The sequence below is a fragment of the Urtica dioica genome, chromosome 6 (genome assembly GCF_054948205.1).
Source record: "Urtica dioica subsp. dioica isolate 48M chromosome 6, U.dioica_male_clone48M_v1_H2, whole genome shotgun sequence".
NCBI classification, from domain to species: Eukaryota; Viridiplantae; Streptophyta; class Magnoliopsida; order Rosales; family Urticaceae; genus Urtica; species Urtica dioica.
In genome coordinates this window covers 27,094,574-27,105,603 of record NC_142761.1, presented here as the reverse complement: position 1 = coordinate 27,105,603, position 11,030 = coordinate 27,094,574, and the positions used below count along the sequence as shown (strand labels likewise).

Genomic DNA, 11,030 nt, shown 5'->3' with positions numbered 1-11,030 from the left:
AATTTTATGGCTTCCTCAGATGATCAAGATCAAAGTCATAAAAATCAAAAGAAAATTACAAGAACAGAAGAAACATAACATTACAAATATCAACTACATCTTCATTAGAAGAAAATCCATGTTCAAAACTTTGCCAAAAAATCGAATATGCAATAGCGAGGATATTGTTCTACCCGGGACAATTTCGTCCTCTGGGCCTTTTTTGCAACCCTGATTTTTGAATTGCATTTGGCGCCTGAAGGATTAAAAAGAAGAGGGTGAATTCTCCTCTCCTCTGCTTTGCTTAGTGCTGTTTTAGGCTTCGCCTTGGCGTATCGGCTTTTTCCATGGAAATTCTTGTGTGCACTCTCAAGAGTAGGAAGCAATCTCAGCCATCCGAATCTGTCTCTCGGAACGGCAAAGGGACGGTCTTCACAGCTCTGTACTTACCAACATTGTTTAGGTGCTCATTCTCCAACCTAGTAATTATAAAAACAAACCTCAATACATTTTATACTACGAGTCACTTTTCCTGGCCTAAATAAATACAATTATAGGATATATGGTAAGTAGTACCTGTAGAAGTTCCAGTGGCCGCGCCGTATAACCTCCAACGAAGCCAAAACAAAGTCAGAGAGTCTCGAACCGACCTCTCCGAAACGAAAGCCGATGACAGTTTCGACCCAAGCCACTCGGAGAACAATGTTCAAGGCCTAAAAAATATTAAAAGCAAGTCCATTTTCATCAATTCAAGGCTAGGGTATAAGCAAGCAAGCATGGTTGGTGAAAGGGGCTCACAATAGAGGCATAGTAGATGTTCTTATTCTTGAGGACCAAGTCATCTCGGAGCCAGAGGTTTCTAGACTTGGGATCAAGGAGACCCCAATCCTTGACGAAATCCCAGTAGAGCTGGTACACAGTGGCCGCGGCAGAGGTGACTATGACTATGAAGAACCAAAGGTGGTTATGGTCGGGTTGCCTCGCGTACGTGATCCTCGCCCCTGCTGCCACCATCGCCGACACATACTTCCCCATGTTTGACAGATGAGTCGGGTCCGATTCGTCGAACCATCTTCGCGCACACTTTTGTACCCAAAAAGAAAAAAAATTATCAGAAAAATACGCTGAGTAGCAACTATGCATTTTTAAAGCGAACTCCGATCCCGGACTGGAAATTTGTGTACGTGAAGATAATCACCACTTGAGGTACCTCACTTGGTCAAATAAATAATCTAATTAGGAGAAAGTAATTACCTGCATTGCGCGCCAGTAATATGGCAGAAATGAGATGATGTAGGCAAGCTCGTTGTACATTCTTCCCGATTTGCACGTCTGAAATTGGCTTTTTCCCATGCTCGCGGCGAGGAAGTAGCAGGCCGAAGATTCCATGTGTCTCAGTAGAGGAATCTGTTGAAATTACAATCCAGTTAAAAGATCTTTCACGTCATTACCCAACAAATTTGTATTAAAATTAACACTGCTTAAATTAAAGAGTGTGATACCTGGCTAGTTAGTTGGTCAGCCATGAAAAAGTCAACCAGCAGAACCTACACACACATTAATGTAACTTTGACCATTATTTCAAACGGTTCAATAATAATATTATTACAGAGAATGACATATAATAGCAGTCAATAATGTACCTTGTAAAATGGCGAGCAAATTATATTGCGAATGACACGGATGAAGCAGTACCGAGTTGGCCGGTACAAGATGTCAAATGGGCATATCATCAAAGCTATAAAAATCTGTACAAAGAAAAAAAACATAAGGAAAATTTATTTAGTTAAAAAAATTGATTTTTAGTTACAGGTTCCTATGCAGGGACAAAGTAATTTAAATTAGGAAGACTGATATGCGAAAAAAAAAAGTTCAGAGGGGCTGATTTATAAATATTTTAGGATAAAAAATAAAAAAATAATAAAAAAAAAACAAGCCAAAAGTGCACAAACAATTAATGATTTGATTTATTATTAGTTTTTTCTAATTACCAAAATAAGAATTCCGGGGATGGTGTCGACTTGGGTCGGGGAAAAACCACCGGCCCGCAAGATGAGGTGGACAACCATGGCACCGACGACAGCGGTCATGAAAGTGGTGCAGATGAGAAAGGCGTCGCGATATTTCAGAGCGTTGCTCGGTGCAAATTCGAATATGAAGTTGTAATTAATCCTTGTGCTCTTCCACATAAACAGGTTGCAACCGTATACGAACAAGTGCAAGCTTAGTAACGCAAACACACTGCAAAAATTTAAATTTTATTGCATATTAGCAAAAATAATCATTACATAGGAAACCAATTTCAATTTTGTAAGATGATTTTGACAGAGATATAATTTAATATCGCATAGTAGCATTGCATATACGTTTCCATTGTAATTAAAATATTCGTAGTCATTTCATTTGCTGTATGCATCATATTCGAATTTGCAATTAAGCTAATGATCTAAAATATGTAAACAATTTTCTCAATTAAGTGCGGCGAATTCCTCAACGTTGTACTGATAATTTGATTCCGCCAGTAGCACGGTATTGAAAATTTCCTCATTTTTTTTACCCGAGATATTATTATTGAGAATCTTATTTTGGTCATTTACGTATTTATCATACCTACATTACTATATTATACAGACTCTATAAGGGCATTTTAGTCCTTTTTTGAATTGTGAAACTGCATTAATGGTGACAAAATGGTGATGGAAAAAGAAACCACCTGAAAACAGGGTAGACAGTTTCCATGTATGCACTTTCGGTTCGTGGTGAAAAAATACCGGAAAGATGAGCCAGTATTGCATACACAGAGAACAATGATACAAAACAACCGGTGAACAATCCTGCACAAAAAAAAAAAAAAAAAAAAAAAAAAAAAAGAATCTGTAAAGAAGAATGATTATTATTTAAAAAAAAAAAATCTAAACGCATAAAACAAAAGTTTGAAAAAAAAAACCCCTCAAAATCACTACTTGGAAGTGGCCGAAATTAGTGGCCACCAGCTTTAAGCATTACTTGTTGATGGGGTCCTTTTAAAGCCCTCTAAATTGGACAAAACACTAATTATGGTGGGAATGCCGTTTCAACATTTTAAATATATTACGTCTATTAATAATGTACTTTTTTTAGGCAATGTCAAGTGGAAATTGTCCCTTTGTATCTTTTTACTTTGTCTAGTCGACTATGGAAATATATATTGTACTTTTAAATTAACATTGTTACATGTGATATGATATCATCATAATTTAATTTACATTTAATTTGTGGTTGGAAAAGAGGGAAATATTTACCAACAAAGAAAGTGACCATGTGTGAATCTTTATTTTGTTGAGGCCTTAAGAACTTCATTGCCTTTTTTCTGTCGTTGTTAGCGAAGTGCTTTATGAATATGCATTCCACTTCGTCCATTAGTCTAACAACCTGATCAAAAGAGCAAAATAAAATAAGCTAGATTATAGTCAAAACAATTAACAAACATATAGTCTCACTAAATACGGTGCTCAACATATATATAAATATAAATATTTTGGTGGCAGACAATATTTTTTCTAGTTGGGCTGTGTTACCAAAATAGATTAAATGGAATAAAAAATAAATAAATAAATGGATTTGACAATCCTTATAACCCATGCTTTTTAAGCAGTCGTTTTTTTTTTCTTTTCTTTTCTTTCTTTTTGTATAATATCGTAAATAAGTTTGAATTATTTTGGTAACAATACCTTGTCAGAACTAATGAAGTAGGACCTCTTCACAGCCCTAAGATAACTTGATGATGCTTGTTGGTTAGAAACCTGAGATTGCAATATTACATGTTTATAAGAGTAATAGTCAATAATTAAGAAGAAAAAAAAGTTTATTTTTAGCTAAAAAAATCAGTTATAATTTACACAATGACGTTGGAGAAGCTAAATTATAACGAACTAAATCTCTTTAATACTGTGAAGAAAAAAAGAATAAAGAAAGAGTTTGTTAGAGTTTCATACGCTTCACATGACTTGATAATTGAACGACAAAAGTTATGTTCCATGGATCTAGGCAAAAGGTGTCATTAATTTACAATATCATATTTATTCTAAGAAATTTATTTAAGTTTTGTATTGTCAAATTTTAATTATTAGAAGTTCATGCTGTTGCATATATGACTTGGATTTCGTTGTTGACAAAAAAAAAAAAAAAACAAAAAACAAAAAAAAAAAAACCAACAACATTGTTGAAAAGCCGAAAATCGACTGATCGTTGGGAATCATTACCTTGTCAAATTTCTTGAGAATTTTGACAAAAGCCACCATATTCAACGAGCTGGAAAAAAAAATATCAAACACATTTGATCAGAGAAATTTGAAAAATATCACAAAAAATTATGATGAGAAATGGTTTTAGATCAAGAATCGAGATCTTCTACTTTTCTAATATATAAATCAGTTTTGTGTAGTAACTGCATAAAAATTAAATTCAATAAAATATTTTTTCCTAGTGAAAATTCAATAGCTTTCTTCTAATTATAAAACATTAGTTATTGCATTAATTTGAGTTTTACTATAGTTAGATAGATATAATACGAATACTACTACTATAGGTTGTTTAATCAAGCGCACAATTTTTTGTAATAAAGCACCGAATAAAATAAACAAAGTACACGATTATAGCTTCAACGTTTTAACATCTAGATATAATTCCGATACCACGAGTATAAGTGCACAACATAGTTCTAGAGAAATGATTACTTTGCTACACCTTACGACAAACTTCTAGTATAATTTAAATTTAAGTTCCTTCTTTTCATGTACTCCCGTGGGATTTATCTGCTCCATATTTTCATCGTAAAATGGGTAGGATTAGGAGAGTGTAACCAATAACCATCACCAACTTATATAAATTATGTATTCACATTATTTGTTTAAGAATATATTTTAGTAATAAATCCCGTTCGTAATATAAATAATTCTTATATACGTTTTACTTAAATGAAGAACAATAATAATAAAAATTTATTGACTAAAAAAATATAATATAAGATGTTTAGTTAGAGAAAAATATACCTATAATTTTTAAGCAAACTAAGACCTCTATAGAGCTCAACAAAAGCTCCTCTAATCATCTTCTCAGCACATTGGATCTTCTTCCTGTTGATATACTCTCCGTGACCTTCCTTTTTGGGATTGTTGACCAAGTCCTCCCAGAGCATTGAAGTGACCGCAGATATCGTTTTTGTTGGAGTTGTGGCCGGAATATCGATCCTCATCGCCATCTTAGGCTTCCCTTTTTTTGATTTGTTCCTCAATTCTTTATTCATTACGCTTAATCCATTTTTCTCAAGCGCCGCAATGGCTTCTTCGGTCTCTGAAGCCTCTCTCGGAGATTCAATATCGTTGGAGTCATCGACTATGCTATCTACAAATTAAGTTAAATATAGTCATATCAATATCTAGTTCAAATTGCGAAGTTTAATTATTTTTTTTAATATACATTTGCAATACTAATGTGATTTTGGAACTTCCTAAATCAAATAGATATAGGGGAACGCGCTAGAGAATTAAATTATAGTAATTTTCTAATCAACCCGAAATAAAAATTTATAGGTATCAAAATTTCCTCTAGCAATAAATTCTGAGAGGATATTTCATGAAATAAATTGATGTAACAGACACACCTTAGTGTTCGTGTCCAATTTGCATATCGCAAAGCGTAGCAAGCTAGTGCAGTGATTACACGGCTATATAAAACCGAGTCTTGTGCGAAAATATATGTTGACTATATTAGGTTTGTTAATTAATTATGTTTTTACCGTTGACAACACACGAAAATTCAGATTACTGAGGATTCATAGGCTCAACAATTTGCGAAGAAATTTATTATTAAGGAGGTAGATTCATTTATCTATGGTATAGTATTTATTGATGATTTGAACAAATTGATTCTTAAAAGATTCCATCCAACTTAAGCTACCCTAGCGTGTGCCATGAGTAATGTACTAGTCATACTATATACATATATATTACTACCGTTACTATATATTTTGTTTTACTTATTATTAATTATTTTTTTTCATTTTGATTATATATATCAGCAAGTTTAATAGTATTTTGCTATCTTAAGAGCTAACTTAATAGGTAATGTTAGGGCATGTTACGTAAACTAGTTTTATTAATTAAAAATTATAGAAGGATTAGTACCAAAGGGGTGACTTTCTACCGCATCCCCAGTCACCACAATTTAGTTAATCAGGTCTTTTTCGTTATAAAATTCTATAATGATAAGTTGCATATTTTATTGTTACTATATATATATATATATAGATATATATATATATATATATATATATATATATATATATATATATATATATTGAGATAGATTTTACATATAGTTTTAGACTTTTAGTCAAAGAAGAAATGACTATCACGTATTGATGCAATTAATAAATATACAAAGGAAAAAAAAAAAAAAACCCCTTGCGTCCGCGGATAAAAACATGCACAGATCTCGTTGCAAATACCAATCACATCATGACATGTCATCGAATAAAAGTAATCACATGCATAATTATTCAAAATGGACTCCATCAACTAATTAGTTCCAACAAAAGTCACACTAAAACTTGCTAGAAAAAAACATATATATATATATATATATATATAGAAATATGTACCAGTGTAATAATCGGAACTTGGCGAAGACGGCCAAGAAGAAGGAAGGCTTGGAGAGTTGAGCTTTGAAGAGGAATTCTTCCTTCTTCTATCCTTGAGTATTTGCTTTAGGTCAACCAAAATCTGAAGTTGTTTGTTCAAAATCTCTCCTCTCTCCATAAACTCCCCTTCTCTCATGCCATAAAATTGATTTACCTTGTTTAGTTCTCCATCCAATCTCTCAAAAAACACCTTCACCTATGTACGTATATATTTCTCATGCGTGTTAATCGAATTATGATATACAAAGTAATTTGTTTTTTAATGTTATATAGACATATTATGTTACCTCATCTTCTTCGGAAAATAATTGAGCTAGCTCAGTTTCGTAAATCTCCTCGTCTTCGTCACCTTTCTCCATAGGTTTACGCTTTACCTAAACAAGAAAATCAAGTACAAATAAAAAAAAAAAAACCCTACGGAAAACACACAGGAAAAATTAACTGACGTATTATATGTGATATTTCCCCCTTTCTTATGCCGCGTGATATTCATTGGGTTAGTTCGTTTTACGGTAATTTTTATTTTTTATTTTTTGTCACGATAGGTTCGTGATTCTGAGTGCGCACACAACCGTCTCGAATATGTCTTTCGTGAGAATGAAAAACTAGCCCAAAAAGTATTAAGTAAAAATAATCATTAAATAAGTAAATGAAAGCACTGTTCTTAATCATGAGTAGCTAGTTTAATTTAATTTATTAATTATATATGGTACGGAGAAACTAACCATCTAATGAGAAATAAGAAACTGGGTAGCTAAAAAATTTAAATTTAAATAAATATAATACATATAAACTACCTAGCTAGTAGGTGTATCGTGGCCTTTCCATTTTGATATATGACTATTGAACTTGAAGCTTCTTAATTCTCACCTCTAAGTGGCAAAAACATATTCAATGCACGCTTATTTACAGGTACCATATAAATAGATTTTGTGTATGCATATGTATAAAAGATAAAGGTCGACAATTCGTAGGAAAATAATTAAAAATAAATAAGAAAATTAAAACAAGGCGAATTCATGGAATCCACGCAAACACGTCTATGAATTGTAATGGGCTTAATACACGGCATAGCGGATTGTGTTTGTGTGCCGAAGTATTAAGAGCAAAAAGCTACTTAGAAATTTGAACCTCTCTCATGCACGACAAACATTCGGTTATAATTAGTAAAAAAAAATGAATATAAGATCACATGGACTTCTTTTATATATAAATTTTTTTTAAAAAAAAAGGCAAGAGAGTTTGTGCGTAAATGACGCCTTAAGAGAAATCACCCGAAACTTCTTCGTAAAATTAACATAAGAGAACCTCATGTCCCACTTTTAAATGTTTATTCTAACTACATAGCGTTTAGAACCATAGAAACCAATTCATAATCTCGTGATCACTAATTAATATATTACCTGTAGAAGCTCGGTTTGATTATTATCGGCGTCGAAGAAGTTTTCACCGGAGACGATTCTTTTGACGGCAAAACGAATTGGGTCGAATATCGAACGACCAAAGTCTCTCTCTTTGTCACTACGTGAAGTCTCTTTTGGAGCCATCGAAACTTTTATCTTTTTTATCTGCTTCTTGAGCTGCCAATAGTTAACGAAAGCTTCTTTCCATTCTGGGATTAACTGAGCTTCGAGCTCTTTCGAAAACTTCACCATTATTGCAGTGAATTTTTCTCTCTCTTTTTTTCCTTTAACTTTGTATACTGAGGAAAAAAAAAAAAAAAAAGAGAAGTGAAAATTGGTTATTCAGAGAGGGTTAAGAGGTACGAGAGGGACTGGAGAGGCTTATATATAGATAAAATCTGAGACACGATAGGAAAAAAAAAAAAAAAAAAGAGAGAGAGGAAAAAAAAAAGACGAAGACACGTTGAAAACATATTGTGTTGGTTTGGACAAAGTTAAGGTTTTGTTTGGCTCTTCTTTCTTTTATTAAAATAAATTAATGCTTTTTAAGAGTAGCTTATGAAACAAGGATATTATTAAGAAAATTAATGCGTATTTGTGGTATTTTTCTAATTATAATACCGCTGATGACTTGTTTTCTAAGATTGTGGAATTGTTGACCTAAAAAATTAGTACAACAATATCTTACGAAAGACACAAGGTAACGAGAACACAGTCTAGAGGATTCCGAGTGTCTAGGCAAGACTTTTTCTAATTACAGACTAATTTTGTAGGAGAAAGATGATAAATGAGGGTGGTGAATGATAAGTGAAGATTACGGTTAGAGCTTGTGTGTGTGAATCTGCCTGCTTCTGTTTGATCTTCCTCTTATTTATAGGCGTCTCGTGCCGTGTCTGTGGTCATGGTGTCGAGGTTCGTATGGTGATCAATCCCACGATCTAGACGGTTTCTTAATAACTGTTGTCGCTACTCTTAGTAGTGGGTGGTTATTCCTCGGATTCTCGGCTTTAACCGTTGAGGTATGCATTTTGCTTTGGTTTTACACATGTTTATTTTGTTTTGACTAGTCTTTGACCTATCATCGTCTCTTCTCTTCGAGGTTCTGCTTGATAGGGTTCATTCTTGACTTATGAATGGTGTTGTCAATGGTGCCCACAAGAAGAGTAGTAGTGTCTATTTATGTACATTTGATGTCATATAGTCTTACGAAGACTCTTGCTTGTAATTGCTTATTCATTAATAAAAAGTTGAAACGTTCATTCAATCTTCTTTGTTTGAAGCTTTATGATAAAACCTTAGTCTTTTAGTCCATAAACAAACTTAACAACTTACGAAGAGACAAATGTAGATTTGCATGAACAAACTCTTCGTAGTTAGCTTAAAACGATATATTCGCAATCTTAGGGTCAAAGGACTATTGACCTCAGTACGATTGTTAGAAGAATCTATGATGTCTGGTTATGAGGCATTGAGAGTTGGGGACTCTATAGTTCTTCTAGGTATCTTCCGAAGGTACTGAATTGACCAGTGCACTTCTAGAGACAATATAAGAACAAACCATTTAACCTCTTATGTCTCGAAGTCACTATGTATGAATTGCATCATGCTTACCTTAATCCTGAAATGAGACATGCCATTTCACACCTTAGTATTCTCATTTGAGAAAGTCAAAGTTCGGACTCACTATGTGATTCAGAACAAGGCCTATTGGTGAAGTACTAAGTTGTGAGTCTGTCATGAGTAACTTTGTGAAGTTCTCATAGATATGGAATTCATGTACAAGATTGCTGAAATGCAATGTATGTCACCTCATGCTTTGTTCCTTGGAGTGTGAATAAATGAACTGGCCAGTGTCCAAATTGAGTCCTGACTCTTTTGGATGAAACAATGTGACTTGTTAGCTCCTCGTCAATACATTATTTCTAACTTATTCACAAGCGACAAAGGAGTTGAGGAAATAACAGCTAGAAGGGTAAAATGGTAATTTAGTAAATCCCGACTAGCTGATGACATTCATGAAGGGTAAACATAGATAATATTCAGTGGATCCGCTCATCATAATTTGGTTGAATTCTTGAGTAGAAAATAAATTCATTTGAACCGAGAGATTTTCAGTGTCAACTCTTTAGTGGAGTCAGTTGGCATTAAGCTAAACTTGGAAAAGGTTTGTGAACTTTTGAGTCCAAGTGTTTAGCTCAAGCTTTGTTCATTTGGATCCATGAGGTCACTGTCACGAATCACATCGATTAGGAATAGTTAAACTAGAAGCTAAGTCAAAACAAAAACGAGACAAGTTTTACGAAAATTGTCAAAAGGGTATTTTAGTCTTTTTGGACATAGGACGAAATGAATGTCAATAAATTATTTTTGACATTGTCATATGATGACAAATGAAATAAATATTACTCAGCCATATTAGTGTAATTGGGCCTTGAGGATTAATTTCATTTCATAGAATTTTACTTGAAAATTCTTAATGGGCTTTTCTTATGTTGTCATGAACAATTGAAGAAACATCTAGAAGCTCCTTCTAGAAGCTCAAATTTCGTCCAACCCAAGGAAAATAAGGCTGAATTTCGTTCATGCCATAGTGGGAAAGAGAGTTTATTTTGTGCATTGATGTATGAAGATACTTGCCAAAAGAAAAAGAGGAAACAAATTTCCTTTAGATGGAAAGTGCATTTTCGGCCAACTAAGAGAGAACAAATGAGGAAACAAATCCAATGACTTGCATGACATGTCATGAACGTCCAACATGGGTAGAAAAGAGGAAATAAGATTTGCTCATGCCTCCCCTATAAATAGAGGCCTCATTCCTCTCATTCTAGTCATCCCACATAAGTTAGAGATTGAGAGCTTCTCTCTCTAGACCTTGTGGCCGATCCTCTCTCTCTCCCTCTAGTTATTTTCGGTTTTTGTTTTGGCACCTAGGTCCTCATTTGACCTAGTGGTTTTAGCTCTTCGACTCT

General features: G+C 33.6%; 1 protein-coding gene across 1 annotated transcript; it reads right to left on the bottom strand.

The window, feature by feature from the left end:
- Nucleotides 1–62: 62 nt before the first annotated feature.
- PHO1 (phosphate 1) lies at nt 63–8,413 on the bottom strand. Its single transcript, XM_089616908.1, has 15 exons — nt 8,062–8,413; nt 6,946–7,032; nt 6,620–6,854; nt 5,010–5,361; nt 4,221–4,269; nt 3,690–3,761; nt 3,261–3,390; nt 2,693–2,813; nt 1,971–2,220; nt 1,623–1,727; nt 1,482–1,526; nt 1,234–1,386; nt 778–1,062; nt 556–692; nt 63–458 (listed from the first exon to the last, which is right to left on the bottom strand). Exons 1-15 carry the CDS (start codon nt 8,311–8,313, stop codon nt 368–370), a joined length of 2,364 nt encoding a protein of 787 aa, XP_089473034.1. The 5' UTR covers nt 8,314–8,413; the 3' UTR covers nt 63–367.
- Between the last annotated feature and the right edge of the window lie 2,617 nt (nt 8,414–11,030).